A 22,813-nucleotide genomic window follows, 5' to 3' on the forward strand; every position below is an offset into this window, starting at 1 on the left:
GTAGGAAGACCCAGGGGTTAGCCCTAGGCACTGTTTTCTAGTATGATATTCCGAACCAAGGTCCGATGTTGGGCGGGTGCCCAAGGAATGGTTTGCATGTTATAGTATACTTGTTGTCTGTGTGGTGCATGTATGTGTCTGGTAGGAAGGTGAGTGTGGGCGAGGTCCCGTATCTCACCAATAGGAGAGTATGGACGGTGTTCCATATCTTATTAGTAGCAGAGCATGGGCGAGGCCCGAGATAGGAATGGAGTGAGTGTGGGTGTGGCCCGTATCTCACTTACCATAGGAGCTTGGACGGGGTTCCATGACTCACTAGTGACAGGACAGGGGCGAGGCCCAAGACAGGCGAGGCCTAAGGACAAGATTACAGTAGGGTATGTTCATTTACGTGTTATATGCTAATTATATTATGTGGTTAGTGGGCGGGGGCCAAAGACAGACGGGGCCTAAAAGAAAAAGATTTGTATCCGAGCGGGGCTCGAAGCCAGGCGGGGCCTGGAGCGGCGGGGCCCAAGGTAGCTGGCGAGGCCCGAAATAGCGGGCGTGGCCCAGTACATGCAGTATGTATGCTTGGTGATTGTATAGTATGTGGTAGGTAGGGGAACTTACTAAGCTTCGTGCTTACGATTTTCAGTTTTGGTTTCAGGTACTTCCGGTAGCGGGGGAAGAGCTCGGGGTGATCACATGGCACACACCATTGATTAGTCAGCCTGGGATGTTTTACTCTGATAATGAAACTTTTTTTTTTTGGAATTAATACTCTGAATTATGTTTTGTGTTATGATATGTTTTTTCTAAAAATGGTTTTAGTAATGATTTAAAGAAAAAAAATTTGGTTCGGATTTTTGGGATGTTACAAGTTGGTATCAAAGCCTTGGTTTGAGGGATTCGAACATACTTTCGGGTGTGTCTGAACTCAAACTAAGGGAATGGTCTAAAAGTTTTCAAAATGAAAAGACAGTTTTGGTAAAAAGAGTTTTTAGAAAGGAAACAGTTTTAGAAAAGTGAAAAGAATTCAGAAATAAAAAGAACTCTGATAAGAGAAAAGGGTGTGGTGCATGCAATCAGCCGAGCTCAAGTAAGTACCCCAAAATACTCATACAAGTTTATGTTATGTTTATCAGTTAGCAGAGCAGCATGCTAGATTAGGACTAAGGATCTAGGGAGGATGCCTTATGTGTTTGTTTTATGTGCTTTGAGCTGCATGATAATGCTAATTAGACAGTAGTAGGATAGTCTGTTTAGGTTATGCCTGAGTTTATGAGCTTATGTCGCATGCTAGTGCAAATTCTTGATGTGGGATTATGATTGTTGAGTATGTTATGGTTAAATTTTTTCCTTGTACGAATGCTGCTTGCTTTGTCCATTATGGGATTCTAAGTGATGGGAGTTAGCCATTAGGTGAATACGTCACGTCACATGTGATCAAGGTTGAATAATCTCAGAGTGCTGGATTTGGTCCTATTGCGCAGCTCTTGTCTGAGTCCAACCGTTGTAGGGACAAGTCTTTTACTTGAAGGATTATCCGAGCCTCGTCACATGTGATGGTATTCAGGTTTTAGACTTTAGTGGGCCCAATGGGCCTTGGTTGTGAGTCTTGTTGGACCGAGGTTAAAATGGTCAAATTAGCCCAAGTTTGGATTATGGATCATGGTTTAGAAATCAATTGCTAGTTGGGTGATATTTTTGTATTGATAACTTGGGAAGTCGTTAGGGCAGTAGCTAAGGATTGCTTTCAATGAGCTTTTGCATTCGAGGTAAGTCTCCCTTTGCAGAATTTGTGGGTCGAAGACACCAACGCCGGCCCACTAGTATTGATATAGCTTAATGATTGTCTTTGTGATAATTATTAAGGTGGTATGTATTGTTTGATGATTATGTGAGATATGCATGATTTTATATGGTAGTGGTAGGGGGTGTGATAGACCCCGTAATCGGTTGGAATAAGACTAAAGGGTAGGTTGGGCGCCCAAATATGCCTGGAAAGGGTAGGTCGGGCACCCAAATATGCCTGATAAGGGTAGGTCTAGCATCCAGATATGCTCGACAGGGTATATTGGGTACCTAAATATGTCTGACAATATGTTTGCGTTATGTGTGGTATTTGGAGAATTCACTATTATGGTTTTAGTTTCAAGTACTTCCAGTTCGGAAATGAAGGGTTCGGCTTGATCACAACGCATACACCCGTGTTTTCTGCAATATGTGATTTTGAGATTTAATTCTGATAATTGTGATAATTAAAAATGTTTTTTAAATGTTTGAATCAAGTTACATCTATGTTTTGATTATAATAATAATGTAATTTTTATCTTTGGTTTTTAAGATGTTACACTTTTACTTTGACCCTGACTACGTTATTGACTTATAAGCTATCTGAAAATTATATAATGACATAAAAGGGCATTTAAAAATATGTTTTCTTAATTAATTAAGAGGTATATTTGGAAATTAAAAAAAAAAAGAACTTTTAAAAAACTAATCTAAATAGATTTTTAGAAGGCTAGCTTATAAACTGCTTTTTGGTTGACCAAACATAGCTATTTAAAAAATATCGAAAAATAAACTAACTTATCAACTGGCTGTGGCGCGCCAAACATAGCCTTAATCATTAAAACTTTGATTATTATTAGTTTTCCTTTATTATTATTATTATTATCTTTTTTTTTTTTTTTTTTTTTTTTTTTTTTTTTTTTTTTTTGTAAAAATGACAAATAATTTTTATGTAATATTTCAATTGTAACCGTGGTTGTGGCACATTGACGATTAAAAATGAAAAGATGAAACAATCTAACTAAATACTAATATAAATTGTAAAAATATTAAAAATAGGGATTTAATGTGGACAAAATTAAAACCTTATGGCTCGTCTTTAAACAGTTATAACAACCATGCTTGTTTAATATGCAAAAAAAAAAAAAAAAAAAAAACCTTAAGTACCTAATGTAGACAAAATTAAAACATTATTACCATTTATGTAATATTCATTAAAAAAAAAAAAAAAAACTCTTAAAAACCTAATATAGACAAAATTAAAACTTTATTAATCCAAATTAACACTTATAATCTTCCGCTTATATACAAATTATTACATTTTAGCTTCCTGGTTTCCGTTCACCTCGCAGTTGAACGAACCTCTTTTTTTTTTTCATCGCCATTCGCCATTCGCCATTTACCTCTTTCTACGGCTCCCATCCCTTTCTATTACACACCACTCAACAGTCGCTTCGCATACGCAGCAACCCATCGTCGGCAACACCAACACCTTTCAGGTCAGTAACAGTTCCCTCCAAGGCTCTAAATGGTTGCTTCTGTTCCTGTTGGTCTGATGTTCTTCCTGCATACCAGGTGTTTGTTATCTTTCCTCATGTTTTTTTTTTTACCATTTACTCTTTGTTTTGGGATATGGATAACACGCACGCCAGGTGTTTGTTATTTTTCCTCATATGTCTTAACTGGTTGTTTCTTCAGTTGTTTAAAGAGAACAGCATAAGTCATACCCTGTTGATTCATATCTCATTCTCATCATCAATTGCTTATTGCCTTATTCTACTCAATTTCACCTTCAACGAACTAAGGCAGAACATTTCAAAGTTATTCTGCCACATAACACATCTACTCCATCTTTTTATAACTTATGTATTTGAAATATGTACAAAAGTTGCAGACATTGAAGGAAATAACTATAATATCCTTCTCCTTGATCTCTCGATAGGAGCACCAATCTCTGATGACTAACAGCGATTAAAACTTCAAGCAGAAGATCAAATGTCTGGATATGTACTCTCTTCAACTTCGTTACCTGTTCCTGAAGCCCACCAAACGAATTCTCTAAAACCCACACCACAAACCCTCGACAATGATATTCTCTACGCTTTCAAATCACCATTTGAGCTCAAACAAATCCACGCCCAAATCATCAAAACCAACACCTCTCCCTCTATCCTACCAATTTCCCGTGTTGCCTCTGTTTGTGCCCTAACTCCCACCTTCCCCTACGCTCAAAAAATCATTCAGCTCTCTAACAAGCCCGAGACTGTTATATGGAATTCATGTCTGAAAGCTTTTGCCGAGAGTGATTCACCTAATGATGCGATTCGGTTATTTTATCAATTATGCAAACACGATGTTCCTCTGGATGCCTTTACTTTTTCTTTCCTTCTAAAAGCTTGTACGAAACTTTCGTATGGATTATACGGGAGGATTATCCATGGGTTCATTGAGAAACTAGGGTTTCAATCAAACTTGTTTTTACAGAACAGTATGGTTCATTTATACGCAGTCTCTGGCGAAATTGATAACGCCTGCTTACTGTTCGATAAAATGTCTGAACGAGATGTTGTCACATGGAACATAATGATTACACAGTTGGTGAAAAAGGGAAACGTAGATGAAGCCTATGGTTTCTTTTCTAGAATGCCAGAGAGAAACGTGAGGTCATGGACATCAATGATCATGGGATTTGTACAATGTGGAAAACCCAAAGAAGCAATCGATCTTTTCACCCAAATGGAAGACAAAATGTTATCTCCTAACGAGGTCACTTTAGTAGCTGTTCTTGCAGCATGTGCAGATATAGGTGCACTTGATTTAGGAAAAAAGATTCATGATTCTTTAAACAAAAAAGGATTCACAACAAATATTCACATTTGCAACACTTTAATAGACATGTACATCAAATGTGGATGTCTAGAATCAGCTCTTACTATTTTCAACAACATGAAAAAGAAAACAATCGTATCATGGTCAGCCATGATCCAAGGTTTAGCCATTAATGGAAAAGGTGAAGAAGCTTTCAAATTATATTCCCAAATGATCCAATCACAAATTAAACCAAATGGGGTCACATTTATTGGACTTTTACATGCTTGTAGCCACATGGGTATGGTAAAAAAAGGTCTTCAACTTTTCACTAACATGACTAAAGATTATAAAATAATTCCAAGTATCGAACACTATGGTTGCATGGTTGATCTTTATAGTAGAGCGGGTTTACTCAAAGAAGCTCATGAATTTATAAAAAATATGCCAATTAAACCAAACGGGGTAGTGTGGGGAGCTTTGTTAGGTGGTTGTAGGGTCCACAAGAACATAGAAATGGCGGAAGAAGCAATCAAACACCTTTTGGAACTAGATCCACTCAATGATGGATACTATGTTGTTTTATCCAACATTTATGCAGAAGCTAAAAGGTGGGATGAGGTGGCAAGAGTGAGAAAGATGATGAGAGATAATGGAGTGAAGAAAACACCAGGGTCGAGTTCAATTTCCATAAATGGAAAAGTCCATGAGTTTGTGGCCGGAGATGAGACTCATCCTGAAAATGATGCAATTCAAGAAAGATGGAAGGAGTTATTGGAAGAAATGAAGAAAAGAGGGTATGTGCCAAATACTTCGGTTGTTCTTCTTGATATTGAAGAGAGTGAAAAGGTTAGATTTTTATTAGGGCATAGTGAAAAGTTAGCGGTTGTGTTTGGGTTGATGAAAACGGGATATGGGATGCCAATTAGGGTGATGAAGAATTTACGTGTTTGTGAAGATTGTCATGTTGCTTTGAAGATGATATCAGAGATAGTTGACAGGGAGATTGTTGTTAGGGATCGAAGTCGGTTTCATTGCTTTAAAAATGGTGTGTGTTCTTGCAAAAATTATTGGTAATTAATGTATGTAATTTGGTTACCCTATTTTAATCAATTAAATGTGCAATGTGTATTTGAATATATAAAAAAGATTCAACTTTACATGGTGTGTTTTCTTTGATCCATTGTGTTTTTGATAAACAAACATGATAAATTGTATGTTTTGTAATGGTTTATAATAAATTGTATGTTTTGTAATGGGAAAATGACACAAATATCCTACAAACTTCCTAGGGTTTACCTGTTGAGTCCATAAAGCTTTTGTCGAGCCTTATGAGTCCCTAAACTAGAATAGGACCTGCTATTTTAGTCTCTGTTAACCTATAATAACCAGTTCAGTGACCTTTAGATAAAAAACTCACATTATGCCCTATAAAAACAAAAAAATAATTAGTTTAATTAATGTTAGATCCGACAATGTTTTCTTGTCTTCTATGTAATTTAAATTTGTTAGGTTTTTTGAATGATGTTTCCTTTTGTTTTATGTAATTATAAGAGAATATTTGGTTAATCTCATAAAATATTTTATATTTTGTGGATTTTTCGGATTAAACCTCTAATTTATTTTTTGTCTGAAAAAACCTTGTATTTTTTTATATTTTTTCTAATATGATCATTTTAGTCATTTTTTCCAAAAAAATTGTAAAATGTGAGTTTTTATCGAGAAAAACTAAAAAAATTGAAGGTTTATTTGGAAGCAGTTAAAAGGTTGAATGTTTTTTTTGGAAAAAAAAAAAAGACAAAGTTGAAGGTTTTTTTGGAAAAAAATAAAAAAAATACAATTTCTGTTTCTATGAGATTAACCCTTAAATATGTTGCATTTTATTTTTATTTACATCAATTCGAGAGGAAGCCATAAAACACATTTAATGTTGTTGCGACTTAAAGGACAAACAAAGGTATTTCCTCTATATTTTAGAATAGTGATTAGAATTGTATAGTTTTACATACACCTATTCTCAAGAAACCCGTCAAGAAATAAGTAGAACATAACGGCTAATCCGTAAGTAATATTAAAATACTTGTTGAATTTCTTGATTATTTATGAAAGATGAACATATATATATGGCTTATTTAAAGTACAATACAAATCCAACATGAACAAAACTCTGGAGCAAACGAACAATATTGCTCTAATTAGCAAAAGAATTGAACCAAGTTGGAATGAGTGGCGAATGGCAAAAGGCTGAACCCCATGGAAAGATATTGTCTTGAGAAGGAAATGCGACATTGCCTCCTTTTGGAAGGTGAATATTGTTATGAATGTTATTTAGTGAAGTAGGTTTCAATCTTTGAGTATGTGCCATAAGATCATCTTCATCATCAATCCTACTCCTCTTTGATTGTTTATGTCTCATCTCGTTTGTGTCCACTTCAGAATCGGATTCCAAATCCTTCATGATCGATTCAGACACATCACAAAGAGAAGGTAGGGATGTAGGAGACATGATCATGACCTTGTTGATTTTGGTAATATTTGGCATCGGGCTTTTGTGTTCTTGGCTGAGTTTCTCAAGAAATTTCGATTGTGCTTCAATCTTCAGCTTCAAGTTCTTCTGAACCTGTTACATAAAATCCGATAATAACTCACAAATGTTTCATTATTAGCTTGGGTATTGTATATTTCACATGTTTGAAACAATAAAAAATCCCGTACTTATTTCCACGTAAATGGGTGGTAACTTTTTTTTTTTTAATAACAAAATTTGATGTATATTGAATTCGAACCTAAACTATTCTTTTTGAGTGTTTATTTTCCAAATAATCGCCACCAAGAACCTTGATGTTTCTTAAATCCAATTAAAGGAATCTATGCTAGTATATTGATCCTTGTTTTAATTTTGATAATTTATAAATTAACACCTCTATTTAGATATTTATCAGAGACAAAAGTATTTGATTCTTTTCTTTGGCGTTCTTATCATATAAAAGAAAATTCTATTGGGGAAAAGAGTACCTCAAGTTGATCACTTAATCTCCTTTGAACTTCCATTTGCATTTGTAATGCTTCGTTTAACTGAGCACCACTACAAAATAATATATATTTTAAACTCGTTTCCTTATGAATTAACAAGACTACAAACAAACTTGTTATACAATTAATATACAACTCACGATGTTACGCTAAAGTTTGGAAATATTTCCGATATGCTTCTTTTCTCAAACTTGTCTCCTGTTTATTACATAAACTCTAAATTAGTAATTAAGTCCAAGAAATTAAATTATAGTAATAATCACAAAGCTTACGTCTGGATGTTTCGGGAACAAATTTCGACATTCTATATTTCTACAAAACAAAATAAAACGACATAAGCCAAGTAATAGTTTAATTTTTGGGATACTTAGTGTAAACAAAACAATTCATTTGTATACAAACAATGTATATAAAAGTGGTATTTAATTTAATTTACCTGTAAGTGGCTTTTAACATGGTAGATAGTAAGTCCATCTATCCCCATGGCCTTTAATATACCCTTTGGAGTTGCCCCTAAAAATCATAGAAAAACAAGGGTACGTTATACGTTATACGTAATAAATGTTCATCAAAACTAAAAAAGCTTCTCCAAAATTCATTCTTTTCTACTGAAACTTCGTATTGACTTACTATCAGGTCCTCCAAGCTGATTAACTGCTTTTTCAAACAAATCATGGAGTTCTTGAGTCCACTTCAGCCGCTCTTTCCCGGAGCCATGATCGGATCGAGTTGAACCCATGTTCCACTAGCCAAGGACCAGTGGTTTGGAGTCGTAATTAATAGGGAGATATTGAGGCGATGTGGGCTATGGAAGAAGATGCTATATAATGTCTGCATAAGGTAAAGGGTTCGGATTAAACTAAGCACAAGGTTGGGAGAGTCCGAAATTTTTGAAACTCGATATCTTGGTTTACATCAACAGGCGAGTTGCCCAATGAATATAGGATATGAGAAGAGGTTCAGTCAACTGAATGAACACGTAAAAAATAAATCGTAATAAAATTTTGATTTTTGTACTGCAGTCTCTTTTTTTGTGAAATGTAGCTGTTGAACTTCTTTCTATTTTAGGAAAAAGCAAAGTACTTACCAAGAAAAGGTTGACTGTTTCTTCGGGTTTATAATAGCAGTTTTGGCCTTTTGGGAGTTTCTCCATAATAACCCAAAACTGTTGTTTTTTGAAAATGCTCGAGTATTATTGCATAGCAAATTCCATAGATACATTAAAAAGTTAACAAAATTTTGCTTAATCTCACTAATGGTGTCACCCGAAGTTCACATATTTCCGGAAGATGAAAAAGTCCACGAGAACGATTATATATGGTTTGGTTTTTTTCTTTTATCTAATTAATTAAAGTGCGTCTTACGCGTCTATACATTTTTTTTTGAAAGGCATAATACATCTCGTTCTTATTATACGAAGGTTAATACACACATTTCAGGTCTCATTAAAATATGACCACATGCTTATTATGGGGAGATAATTATGACAGCGAAACAAAATATGACCCGAAGACGATGTCGGGGAGAAATTAAAATATGACCCTGACGATAGTTATGTTGGGGATTTCATGTATGCATCCAAGGATGATGCCAAATAAGAAATTTGAACACATGGTCTTAATAGCAATACCTAGTCCATTATTAAGAACGATATTTCTGAAGAGGATGAATGCCTTCGGCTATGATTATGTTAAGATTACCTACCGCAAGTTAGTTAGTCGATATATGGTCTCGCTAACACATGTATTTATATTGCGTTTTTTTTAGGGTTGCTTATTGTTTGTGTATGTTCTCACTAAGCTTTAAAGCTTATGATTATCTCTTATGTATTTAGGTAATCATAGGGATGATATGGGTAAAGGGATAGTGTGATCATAAGGATAGGGAGTTGCAAGGACGTGCTGCCCTTTATTTTTGCTTATGTAACTTGTATTTGTATTTTGATATGTGTACAGTATGCAATAACACTTGCACTCGGTTGATACGAATTGTTTTTCACTTTTGTTACACTTTACTTATGTAAATATTTTGCTAAACTTTGATTATTATGTTATAAAAATGATGTTCGGGTAAAAAAACTAATTGTATTTTCAAAAAGTGTGATGTGATAGATAAAAGACATATTGGCTCCAACTCCCAACTAGCAACTCCAACTATCTTTCTGAATAGAAAAGAAAGTAAAATCAATAATACATCTCAAATTTCTCATTCACTAGTTTCAACTCCCCTATGAGGTGTTTTGTACATACATGAAGGCAAAACTTCAAAATATAATGATTTTTAACCAACACCAACTTATTTATTTCCGAAATATTAAGTCAAGGAAATTGACTTTTAAGAGTCGAGTCCTTGAACCACATGTTTTCCCAAAAACTTGTGTTTGTAATATATACACACCTTTAGTTGTTGTCCCAAACTAAGCAATCAAACAACAATAATGTTAAAGAACAATATATAATACTTCGAAACTAATTCTTTATTGATGAATAACAATTTTATTTACAAGAGCTAATCATAGAACATACTTTGATTAAGAACACACCCTCACATAAAATTCAATTAGAAAATTATCGACTCTATGTAAAAACATAAGACATTACAATAAACAAAACCCTAGCATTACATAAATACGAGGTACGTTAAATGCAATCTATAACATCCTGATGATGAGGTATTTTCAAATTTAACCTTTATGTATGAAGGTTTATGGTATTTAGCCTTGTGTATGAGAAAACTTACAAAATGGCCCATAGTGATATTTTTGTAATTCATACCGAACTCTAGTACACTGGGCGTACGCTGTGCACGTAGGGAGTACATGCGAGGGTTTAGTACGCAAGGCGTACATCGCGTACGCAACGCTTACGTGCGAGGTTCTCAAACCCTAAACTTAGGGTTTGGTTCCTATTTAAACATATTTATGGCCTCCAACCTCATCTCTTATTAGCGTCCAACACCTCCATTCAATTTTAGAAAACCCTAGCCACTTGTTTGAGCATTCTTGACCTTTGTATGTGTTTTTGGTGGCCTTGAAGGAGAAAGAAGAAAGTAGAACAATCTTGGAAGCTTGAAGGAGCCTTGGATCTAGGATCTTCACCTCTCTAGCAACCTCCAAGAGGTATAAAGTTTCAAACATGACTTATATTGCTTTAGATCTTGCTAAGTCCTTGATTCATGAGCATTTTCTCCCAAGTCTTAACCTTTTTGGAGTATGGCTTGTTCTAGTCCATTCTAGTTGTCCTTTCAGATGTTTTGAGGGGTTTAGAATCATAAAAATAGGGTCTTGGCTCTTAATCCTTTTCCATGCATGTGTTTGATTGTCTTAATGGGTTAAGTGGGAGGGGTTTTAGCATTTAGTATTTATTGGCGATACAAGACCATAAACTTGGAAACTTTATGGTCAAGGATGATATTTGGGACTTGAATTTGCAATTTGGTTGTGATAGCTTAAGTAATAAGATCTTAACTCATTAAGTGGAGAATCAGTTGCGTACGTTGGGCGTACTAATTGGTATGATGGGTGTACGCAGTTTGAGCCCCGAATCCTCGGACAGCGGTACGCTCCATGTACATCCGAAGTACGGATTGTGTATGAGGATTGAGTTGACTTGGCTGAGCTGACTCAACTGGGTTGACTTGGTTGATTTGTTGATTTTGACTGATTTTGACCATGGATATTTTGTAAAATTTTTATTAATCTAGAATGGGAAATGTTTTGATTATTAGGAGTCGGGTAGAGCCGGTTGTCGGAGAAGAGATTTATCCAGACTATATTCGGACCGAGAGGTGAGTTTTCCTCGTTGTACTTATGGATCAAAGGCACCAAGGTTGGCCCATTTGATTATATATATTGGATTGTCGTATGTTGTTATGCGGAGATATGTGGTTTCTGGTTATGTGATTAGACTGGTAGGTCTATAGGACTACCTGTGTTTGATGTTATTGATTGTTAGTGTTATATATCGATATGCTATGGTTTACTAGGTTGAGGCGGACCAGCTGATACTGAAGACCAAGATACCCAGGGCGGTCCAGATAGACTGAAGTCCTACGAGGCAATCCAGTCAGGCTGAAGGCCCAAAGAGCGATCCAGATAGGATGAAGGCCCGGTGAGCCGGTCCAATCATACTGAAGGTTCTATATGCATGTTGTTTTTTGTTATATTATGTGGTGATACTTTGGGGGAACTCACTAAGCATTGGCTTACAATTTTAGTTTTTTTTTTCAGGTACTTCTAAGGATCGTGGCAAGGCGAAGGCATGATCGTGCACATCCTTCGGTTTATGTTATTTGGATTTTTGGGACACTCTGATTTTTGAGAAACACTTTTGAAACAATGTTTTTTGTAAACAATATGGATTGAATTGTTGTTTTCGAAAAGTTAAAATTTGTTGTGATTTTTGAGATGTTATACAATCCATAAAAATCAAGGAATCTTCTATTGAAACATGGAAACTCCATCATGACTTGAGTAATAGTTGATCTTAATTAAAAAGTATCAGCATCTCAACTTGTTGTGCAAAAGTCATAACTAACGTTGTTATCTCTTTAAAAGCATGCATTAAGTCCACCAATACGAACACACAAAGAGACAATAAACATCAAAGTAGTTTGAAGTATATAAGTTTCCTTTGACCTATCAAATCATAGGGTTTGACTCAACATAGTCTATAAAACTATAAAGATCAAATTCTTTTCCCCATAATTAAGTAACCGATTAAATAATATTTGGATATATGTCAATTATGTATAACTTCTCTCAACATAGTTTGCTAAAATTTGTTTTTCAGTTGGAAGTGGTGCATATTGTGGTGTTCTAGTACTTATGTAAGCTTTGCACCTTTATTGGGTAATATCCGAGTCACATCATTCAGGTCTCACCCAAATTAAGTAAGGGTGGCAATTCGTGATATTATGATAATTTCAGTTCTTTTGACTCTATTGACTCTAAGCTAAGTGAAGCTAGGGTGGCCACTAAAAATGTACCTAATCACATGTACAAGGGATAAGCATAAAACAAATATAATAAATGAGATAAAGGATAGGAACATACCAGCAACCACATCCTGTGCTGCCCTGGCCTCCTCTGCTGTAAACCGGAAGGCACGCCCTTGAGCCTTCGAAGGCTCCGCCTTAACTGGCCTCCCATCAGAAATCCTCAATGTAGTCGGCGTGGGAACTTACGCCGACTTAGTGGCAAGCAACGGATAGTTGGGCTTCAAGTGGCCAACCTGATCACAGTGATAACATAACCTCAAACTCGGAATCGGGAAGGCCTGGCGATAATCCTTCGCATAATTTCCCTCCTTGCCACACCTGTAGCATCCACTACCGGCTCAACAAATCCCATAATGACCCTTGCCGCACTTCCCACAAGTGCGACTCTGCTGACCCCCAGTCCTAAAATTAGCAGTCTTAGACCGCTTTGGTGCTGGCTGCGGCAGTGCTGGGGCCTTCCGGTGCTCCCCCAATTGCAGCTCAATCTCCAACTCATGCCGCCTAGCGGCCTCCTGCAACTCCAACAGAGTATCACATCGTTGGGTAGACACAAATTGACGGATGTCAGTCTTGAGCATGCTCAGATAACGGGTCATCTGAGCCTGCTCGGAAGAAACTTTAGGCAGAACATCACCCTCTTTTTGAACATGCGGGTGATCTCTATCACCGACTCCCCATCCTATCTCAAACTCAAAAACTCATGTGACAACCGTTCCCGCTCAACCCGTGGAATGTATTGGGTGCGAAACATGTCCCTGAACTGCTCCCAAGTAACAACAGCTCTCTGATCATTAGTGTACGACCCAATCATCAATCTCCACCAGTCCTTGGCCACGGACCTTAGCAGGTTCAGAGCACACCTGACCTTCTGGTCAGTAGGACACAAGAAAGTAAAGAAACACCCCTCCACATCCGAAATCCACCTCATAGCCTTGATGGGGTCCTATGTCCCATCAAAATTAGGGGCTTCGTTTTATCGAAGTCCTTGTACTGGAAGCCCTAAGTGGCTTCTACTCCTCCCCCTGCCGTTGTTACAGCCGATGCGGCTGCATCGACAACCGTCTCTACAAGGGCTGTGTATCGCTTGTCGAAGTACTCGACCATGTTAGTATTGATAGACCCAAACATATATGGTAGTTGAGCCCAGAACAAAGTGACAACCTTATCATGCAGGATCTCTCGAATCCCGGTGTCTAACTCATATGTCCCCGTCTGCACCATAGGCTCAGGTGTTACTGGCCCCTCCTGGCCTCCATCTCGTGATCCGGATCCATTCAAAAAGCATCTCTTCATCGTCATTCTGAAACGTACCAAAAGATATTAGATAATCCACATAGATAACTGGGAACCAACTCCCATCTAAGCCCTAGGGGTTGTGACTTCCTTGCTTCACGTATAGGTCTTGTGCTTTTAGTAATACGAGCCCATATTATCTTCCACACCTAACCATATTTGTCTCAAGTATTACCACAACACCCTAACAACACACATGCATCTGGAGGTCGCTCATCCTCACCCCTAGAGGAAGGCTAATTGTCTCACAATTGTCCTGCCGATCTTACACAACACACTCATTCATGAAACTTCCACCAACCCTGCAACACTAGCATATGATAGCCATACATAACATTGGATGCTATAGATTTTCAAATATCTGATCCTACCCTAAGTCCCTAATCGAAAAGAATAGAACATAAGGCTAAATCAAACATTCTCAGGATATAAGATCTTAGTTATGTACAGCTGTGATACATAAACAAGTAACTAGAGTAATGATGTCAATCTTATATGAGGAAACCCTAGGCTAGTAGGCATCATGTAATCAGGAAATTCTATCATGCAATTCCTGAAGATCCCTAGCCTAGTACTAGCATGTTGTTCTAACATATCACAATATCAAATAATCGTATGGTATCTTGGGGTCTACTTACTGGCTCCGACTGATCGTACACCCTGCATACTCTTTTACTTATTTTGAAAACATTTGAAAAAAAATCAGTTTAAAAATCTTTTCCTTGATTGAGACTCGAGTCACATGAGTGTTCCTCCAATTCACTCAAACCAAGGCTCTGATACCAACTTGTATGAACCCAAAATTTCAAGCCAATTTAAAACTTTTCAAAACATTTAAAAACCAACAGTTATTAAAGATTTGTTTTCAAAATAGTCTATATCATAGTTTTTTCCCAGAAACATAAACAAAACATGAGGAGCTGTACAATCATGCCTTCGCCTTGTCGCGATCCCCTGATGTACCTGAAACAATAAACTTAAACTGTAAGCCCGATAGCTTAGTAAGTTCCCCTAAAATTCTGATACACTGCACATAATACATATACAAATTACAACATATACTTAGTCCACACAGTTACAGACTGGATTACCCCTGGGCCCACAGTGTAAGTCTGGATTGCCTTTCGGGCCCACAACTCACATCTGGATTACCACTAAGCCCTCAATACGAGTCTCCCTCAGGTCGTATCTAGAATGCTCCCAGGTTTATTGGTTACCGCACGGAGCAGTATCACCTCAACCCATCCCATATAATATGTCGACATGTAATACAACTAATGCACATACAGATAATCACATGATACCACATGTAGTCCTACAGATCTACCTAACTAGCATAGCAACTAACATGCAACATTAACTCATACTCAATATACTACCAACTGCAAGGAAATCATATCCAATGGGCCAACCTTGGTTCCTTAGACCCCTTAGTATAGTGAGGATAACTCACCTCACACTATCGACTCGAAGATAAACTCAAGATTTCGGATTGTCGGCACAAACTCCACCACCTATATTTACAATAGAACCATACTTGTAAATTTCCAATTTTCCAAAAATGTCCCCAGAAGTCCATTGATCAACCCTTGGTCAAAGTCAAAGTCATCGGTCAAGGTTAACAGTCCATGTTTACCTCAAATCGTCGATACCCTCAGCTACTTGTTGAGTTCCTTGCATAACTCGCCAACTCGCCGATTCACTAGAGTGACTCGTCGAGTTCCTAAGGTTTGCGGTCGTAAACTCCTTTTCTAACTCGTCGATTTTCCCCTTGCAACTCGCCAAGTTCATACGTGTCCAAAGGTTGGGAAAACCCTAGCCGACTCGCCGAGTCCCTTTACTCCTTCATCCATACAGATGCTTTTTAAGCCATGCTAAGGCTCCAATTTGTAGATCTAGCTTCCCAAGGCATGTTTATCATGTAAAGTTGCAAACTTTACGTGCATGCAAAGCTCTAAAGTCTTAAAATGACCAAACTAAGCTTGTAAAGAAGTCTCACACTTGAGGGAAGGTTCATGCTTGACAAAGCTAACAACTTTATGGATCTAGAGATCCAAGAGAGCTTAGATGTGGAGTTAAAACTTCAGATCTTAGCTCAAACACAAGAAAAGCTTCCAAAAATCCACCCAAATGAGATCTAAGATGAAATGAGGCCAAGATAATAACTTAATACCTTCAAAAGAGTGCCCACTGAAGTAGATCTCTGATTCCCACGAGTTCCTTGCTTCTAGTCACTTGTTCCCCAAGCTTTTCTCACCAAAATCCTTCTTCCAAGTTTAAACACACCAATGTAGCGTACATACACACGAATTAGGGTTTTGGAATGACAAGAGGCTGTAAAGGGGAGGCTGGGGAGGCTAATGATCCTTTAAATAGGGTGCAAATCCCCGGAAATTAGGGTTTCATCCGCCATATCCTACTCGCCGAGTCCCTTCTTGGACTCAGCGAGTAGGTTACTTAAAAACGTGGACCAACCCACTACTACTCGTCGAGTAGGGAAACCAACTCGTCGAGTAGACCGTGAAATCAACAAAAATCTTATATCAAAATCAATACCTAAGAATCGGGGCGTTACACAAGGTTGAGACTTGCTTACCAGAAAATGGAGTGGATGAGATGTTGTTTGTGGTTCTACTAACTTCCTTCTGAATCTCCAAGCTTCTCCTTTTTTTCACAAGCTTCAAATAACCAAAGTTCACTCTAAAATGGCTCACAAGCATTAGGGTTTTGAGATCTAGGGTTTTGACAATGGAGGCTAGAAATGGGGCTAAACCCTAAGTCATACAGTGTTTAAATAGTGTACAAAATCTCAGATTTAGGGTTTCCCAAACCTAATCCAACTCGTCGAGTTGGTCCTCTCCGACTCATCGAATTGGTCTCCCAAAAACATGCGTGACCATCGCTCCTACTCGTCGAGTTCTCATCCTTGAGCTCGACGAGTTGACTTCTTTTTTGGAGATTTCTTTCCTCATTTAGCCTTCTGGTTTCCCGGTGTTACAACTCTCGCCCACTTAAACTGGACTTCGTCCTCAAATTCCGCTACAGTCACCTACCCCGCAAGCATCTTACACGTCACACCCGCAACTCTCTTATTACCTGCCCTAGACCAACTAGCGTTTCCTACCACCATCGACACTCGTCTTTCTGGAAGTACCACTATCATTTCGCGTAATCAATGGCCTTCCTAAGGCAACTGAACCTAACCATTGAAACCTTTGCAAATCCAATGAAGGATAATCCCTATCGTCATACAAAGAACCGCTTCTGTCTTTCCGAGATCTGACATCTATAATGATCTGTCTCTCTGACGGACAACCTATGCTCCAAAATCTGCCATGCCAACACCTCATCGATTTGTTCAACCGTAAAACTTCCCATCATGACTATCTTGATGCTACCATTAAAATAAAATCCTTGTACATAATTAGTTGTAGAATAGTTATACTCGACAGAAGGCTCAGATAATCCTTCGAGTAGGAGATTCATCCCTGAAACGGTTAGACTCAGACAAGATCTTCGCAACAGGGTCAATTCACTTACTCTGAGATTATTCAACCCAACTGTAAGTGTCTTACCATCTTCGATCGACAACTACTACTCACACAAAAATCCCCACATCACTAGTTCTACATGATCATCATTTTATCTCTTGTCCTCTTTTCGAACGACTTGAGACCACCCTGGTCCCAGCTTATCTGTCAACTATCTGCAGTACCGGACTCCACCGATTACTGAACCAATGAGCACCCTCTCATTCTCCCCCAGTGACTTCCAAAGAAAACTTCGGTTATCAAAACCGCTCTATCCACATTGCCACTCTTGGCTCTATAAATCATGGAATTCCCGATCCTATATCTTGACCCCACGGTCTCTACCAGGTCCCACCTGCCTTGCTACGAACGCATGGGCCTCACCCATGGGTCTCATCCAAACCATACTACTGAGTGGCCTTGCCCCTGGGTCTCACCTATATAGGGCTACACGGTACAACTCCCTCGAATTATATCTACCTATCCTTTCCTGATTCTGACGATGCTAACTAGGAAATACGGGCCTCGCCCACACTCTACTGATTAGGAGATATGGACCCTCACCCACACTCCACTAACTAGGAGATACAGGCCCCCGACCACATTATGCTATCTGGCCGCTAATGAATGTTGCGACTATCCTGCAGTCTTACAACATTTCCCCACACTGATCATGCCCATGACCTAACATCCCGACTGAACTCGCGTCCTGGTGGCAATTTCCTCAACCTGGTCCCTAAAGCCAACTATCGAACACCAAAAAGACGCGAACCTGACGTTGGGAAGCTTCTTAAACTCCCCACTCACATACCCCTCAATCCAATCAGCCACTTGGCTATCTTCCTTCCTGTCGAGAATGCATACTCATCCTCAATTCACACTTCCTTCTATTTCTTGAACCCCTGGAGAATTCTCTCCCACTTTGATTTTACTAACATCTTGCAGCACATCAGGCTGGAAAGATTCATAATCCTTCGTATCATCCAGTCATCAATCTTGCTAGCAACTAACGCTTACCACTGTTAGTGTTCCCAAACCTAACCAACACTAAAGCAGTAAGAGTTTTGAAGACTGTTGGAACACTTCCCGAGTTCCAATCACACTTGTTATAGCTACCGCATCCTGAGAAACCACTATAAGGAGACAACCTCACACTACTACTCTAAGACTCATGGTATGCATATGACATATAATCCGAACATAAGCAGGAAGTATAACCCCAAGATACAACTACTCATATGGATGCGAGACAATAGCAATAAAATCATAAATAAAAACTAATAGAAAGCAAACGATACACACCTGCAACGTCATAGGTTGTTCGTGTCTCCTCTGTATTCAACTAGAAATCCTTGCTCATTGTTGCAGGCTCCTTTGCCTGGCCCCAACGGCTGTCTGATATCCTCAATGTCGCAGGGGCAGGTGCTATCACCTGTCTCGCTGCAGCCAAACTTGGACATTTGGCCTTCTAGTGGCCCCTCTGACTACAATGGAAGCAGATCAGGTCTGATCCCTGGGTGGTAGTAGCAGTACAATCCCTGCTATAATGACCGATTCCGCCGCACTTGAAGTAACCAGAATCACCACCACTGTTGCTTCTACATGCATCTTTGTGTGTCCTGCCGCACTTTCCACAATGTCTATGGTCCTGATGACCTCTCGATCTAGAATCTGATGTATCGGGCCACTTACCCGATCCTGCGAATGTCTGAACCTTATTCGACTTCCTTTTCATGTCCGCCTCTTAGTCGATCTCCGTCTCCCTAGCTCGAGCGATCATATCCTCCAACGTGTTACAACTGAACTGACTCACGAACTATCTAATGTCGCTCCTTAGCATCTCGTGGTACCGAGCCTTCTTTATCTCCTCGTCCGCTACATACTGCGGAACAAGAAGGGCTCTCTCCTTGAACTTGGCGGTGATCTTCGCCACCGTCTCCGTAGTCTGCTGGAGATCCTGGAACTCCCGTGCTAATTGCTACACCTCAATCACTGGTGTAAACTTGGCCCTGAACCTGTCCGAGAAGTCACCCCATGTCATTGCGTCCAACGCGGCATCATCTCCAATAGCATGTCTAACCTCCTCCCACCAATCACGTGCTCTGTCCTTTAAAAGATAGGAGGCGAGTCGGACCTTGGCCCCATCGGGACATCTGCTGGTGTGGAATGCGTTGATGACATCAGCCAACCATCTAGTGCTCATAATGGGGTCTTGACCCCCATGGTAATCAGGAGCTCCACAAGCTCTGAACTCCCTAAATGTCAGTGTGTGCGACCCCATCATGGCCGCCACCTCGGTGCGGAAGGCACCCAATCTCTCATCCAAAAGCTCCAAAATACCCTCCTTGATTGTGCTGAAGATCACGTGATTCTGATCCAGAATACAATGCTTGATCTCAGAGGAGACGAACTCCCTCATCTGGTCATCTAGCTGCCCAACTCCAGAGCCCGAGCCTGATCCTTCACCGACGCCTGAACTGCCGATTAGTCTAGTGCGTAATACCATAATTCTATAAACACATCGTAACATACAACAGAAGGATAATATTATCTCGAGGGATCACATATACTACAAGTTCCCTGGATTCATCTCAGCCTTCCTTGATTTGAGTACAAATCCTCTGCTTTCAGTAGTACGAGCCCATACTGCCTTCCACATCTATCCGTACTTTCCTCAAGAACTGCCTTGACTTCACCAAGTCCCTTCTACTATTACTGCTTCACACGCTACTCTCATCATAGGCTTGACCTAGGGTAATCACCATCCCACTCTCTGCCATTAGTTTCATAAGAAGTCCTTGCTATCTCCGCCTAACTCACTTGCGAATACCATTACATATCACTAGGACTAGATAATTCTTTGAATAAGAGATCATACCCTACAACGGTTGGACTCAGACAAGATCTGCGAAATAGAGCTAGACCTAACCTTCTGAAACTATTTAGTCCTTGCAATATGTAACTTAACATATCCGTTTACTATTTAGTAAAAGATAACAAGAACTCCGAAAAGCACAAAGCAAGCAACATTCTAGCATTGAGTAAACATAATCAAGCATATCCTAATCATGCCATCATATCACTGACTAAACTATACTAGCACACAATTTATAAAGTTCATACACATATAACAGGCACATAAGGCATCCTTCCTAGATCCTTAGCCCTAATCTAGCATGCAGTTCTCATAAACATATCATAACATAAACTTGTATGGGTAATTTGGGAGTACTTACTTGAGCCCGGTTGATTGCATGCACCACACCCTTTTCTCTTTTCAAAATTCTTTTCTTTTTCTCAAGGTTCCTTTTAAACAATGGTTTTCTTTGAAAATTTTCATACCAAGTCCTCAGTTTGAGTTCAAACATACCCGAGAGTGTACCCGAATCCCTCAAACCATGAATCTGATATCAACTTGAAACAAACCAAAAATATAGTTTAAAATTTTCATTTTTAATCATTATTAAAACCACGAAACATCATTCATCATATAAAAATCATAAGTCGTGTATCTCAAAAATAACATAAACATTTGTCATTATATAATAGTATAACATCCTAGGCTGAAATAAATGGTGTGTGCACTGCAGTCATCCCGAGCTCTTCCCCTTGCTACTGGAAGTACTCAAAACAAAAACAGAAAACTATAAGCACGTAGCTTAGTGAGTCTCCCCAAGCTACCACATACCATACATATAATCATATAGTCACATAAACTGGGCCCCCACGCGACGTTGGACTGTGTCTGGCATCAGGCCCCGCTTGGCATCGAGCCTCGCTCGGTATACATATATGTTTCTACCAGGCTCCGCCTATCTCCGGGCCCCGCCCACTATGCTCATACAAACAATAACATATAATCATGCTAGTACATAAATGTCATATACAACACTATAACTGCTAGTCTTAAGGCCCTGCCTATCATGCCCCCTACTCAGCTAATAAAGAGATATGGAACCCCATCCATACTCAGATAATGATGAGATATGGGACCTCGTCCACACCCACCTCGCTACCAGCCACATCCAAGTATCACAAAGATAACAAGTATAACTAATCATGCATTCCTTCATCGGGTACCACCCGACATCGAACTGTAGTTCAGAAACATACCTATAAACCTTCCTCGGGCCCAACCCACACTTAACTACTAACCATAAACAAGTATAAGATACGGGCCCAACCCACACTTAGCTACTCTACACGAACCGACATTGGTGCCTTCAACCCGTTCCTACAGGAGAAAACTCACATCACAAGCTGACTGCAAAATACGCGAATGGATCTCCCGCTACTAGCTGGAAGATCCTCGAACTGCTGGTCTCTCGACTCCCCGAGCTACTGATCATCATACAAACTAGATAGGTCCGGGATTCTTATAACTTAACCATATGACATCACTGGGGTAGAAGACAATTCCACCCCTCATATACTCTTGTCCAAGTATGGACTCTACTCAACCCTCTTGAAGCATTTCCATACTTCATAACCCTCCATGGTCAACCTTGGTCAAAGTCAAAGTCAACAATCCGATTTGACTCAACTCATCGATTCACCCCTTGAATCGCCGAGTTCCCTTGCTACTCTTAGTCATGACAAAGCGAGTTAACTCGTCGAGTCCTTTCACAGACTCGTTGAGTTCTACCTTAAAATATATCGAGACATAACGACTCACCTCGTCGAGTTCCTCTATCTGTTTGGGCCATCATAACATATTGAGCCTCTACTCTTCAGATCCAAACTCCATACTTCTTCTACATACTGAAAGTGTCCTCTTAAGGGTTAAGTTTCCATCTTTACCCGTTAATAGTCCCTCTTAATGGGTTTAGCTCAAACCCTAGTTCTTTAGGACATAAATCTTTGTCGAAAAGCCATAATATTCCAAAACGAAGCATGAAAACCAAGATCTAGGTCCTAGACACCAAATGAACACGTAAAGCTCCTAACTTTCCTTCCATGCATGGCCCATTTGGGGCTTAAAAGGCCAAAATAACACCTTGAAGCTTGCATGGGGCTTCCATGGTCGTAAAGTTTGCACCTTTATGCCATGAAACCCATTCTAGACCCCAGATCTGAAAGGTAATTCACTTGGGACGTCCATTTCCCAAGGACTAAGCTTCTTGGACAAAAAAAAAAACCCATAAGGTAAAAGAAGGAGATCTATCAAGCTACTAAGCAAGGTTGAGACTTTTTTACCAGATAATGGAGTGGATGAGATGTTGTTTCTGGATCTACTAACTTCCTTCTAAATCTTCAATCTTCTCCCCTTCTTTACAAGCTTCAAATACCCAAAGTTCACTAAAAAATGGCTAGCAAGCATTAGGGTTCCAAGATCTAGGTTTTGGACAATGGAGGTTGGAAATGGGGCTAAACCC

At 39.1% G+C, this 22,813-nt stretch overlaps 1 protein-coding gene and 1 pseudogene across 5 annotated transcripts; one reads left to right on the forward strand and one right to left on the reverse strand.

Moving 5' to 3' along the window:
- Nucleotides 1-3,115: 3,115 nt before the first annotated feature.
- LOC145047753 (pentatricopeptide repeat-containing protein At5g66520 pseudogene) lies at nucleotides 3,116-5,760 on the forward strand (annotated as a pseudogene). Of its 4 annotated transcripts, none has more exons than XR_013682390.1 (2): nucleotides 3,116-3,351; nucleotides 3,719-5,760. The product of XR_013682390.1 is annotated as a pentatricopeptide repeat-containing protein At5g66520 pseudogene, transcript variant X1 (transcript). The 4 variants fall into 4 exon arrangements; XR_013682391.1 differs by having other exon boundaries at nucleotides 3,116-3,275; nucleotides 3,665-5,760; XR_013682395.1 differs by having other exon boundaries at nucleotides 3,116-3,275; nucleotides 3,671-5,760.
- A 954-nt stretch (nucleotides 5,761-6,714) lies between these two features.
- Nucleotides 6,715-8,532, reverse strand: LOC144998126 (protein PHOSPHATE STARVATION RESPONSE 3-like). Its single transcript, XM_078957942.1, has 6 exons — nucleotides 8,248-8,532; nucleotides 8,054-8,130; nucleotides 7,890-7,929; nucleotides 7,758-7,815; nucleotides 7,600-7,669; nucleotides 6,715-7,204 (listed from the first exon to the last, which is right to left on the reverse strand). Exons 1-6 carry the CDS (start codon nucleotides 8,354-8,356, stop codon nucleotides 6,776-6,778), a joined length of 783 nt encoding a protein of 260 aa, XP_078814068.1. The 5' UTR covers nucleotides 8,357-8,532; the 3' UTR covers nucleotides 6,715-6,775.
- Between the last annotated feature and the right edge of the window lie 14,281 nt (nucleotides 8,533-22,813).

The sequence above is a fragment of the Lactuca saligna genome, chromosome 5 (genome assembly GCF_052625555.1).
Source record: "Lactuca saligna cultivar CGN05327 chromosome 5, ASM5262555v1, whole genome shotgun sequence".
NCBI classification, from domain to species: domain Eukaryota; kingdom Viridiplantae; phylum Streptophyta; class Magnoliopsida; order Asterales; family Asteraceae; genus Lactuca; species Lactuca saligna.

Coding starts and splice junctions, on each gene's coding strand:
- LOC144998126 (XM_078957942.1), bottom strand. CDS start 8,356: ATGGGTTCAACTCGATCCGATCATGGCTCCGGGAAAGAGCGGCTGAAG. Junction 7,816..7,889: donor TGTTCCCGAAACATCCAGAC/GTAAGCTTTGTG, acceptor TGTAATAAACAG/GAGACAAGTTTGAGAAAAGA. Junction 7,205..7,599: donor GATTAAGTGATCAACTTGAG/GTACTCTTTTCC, acceptor TTTATGTAACAG/GTTCAGAAGAACTTGAAGCT.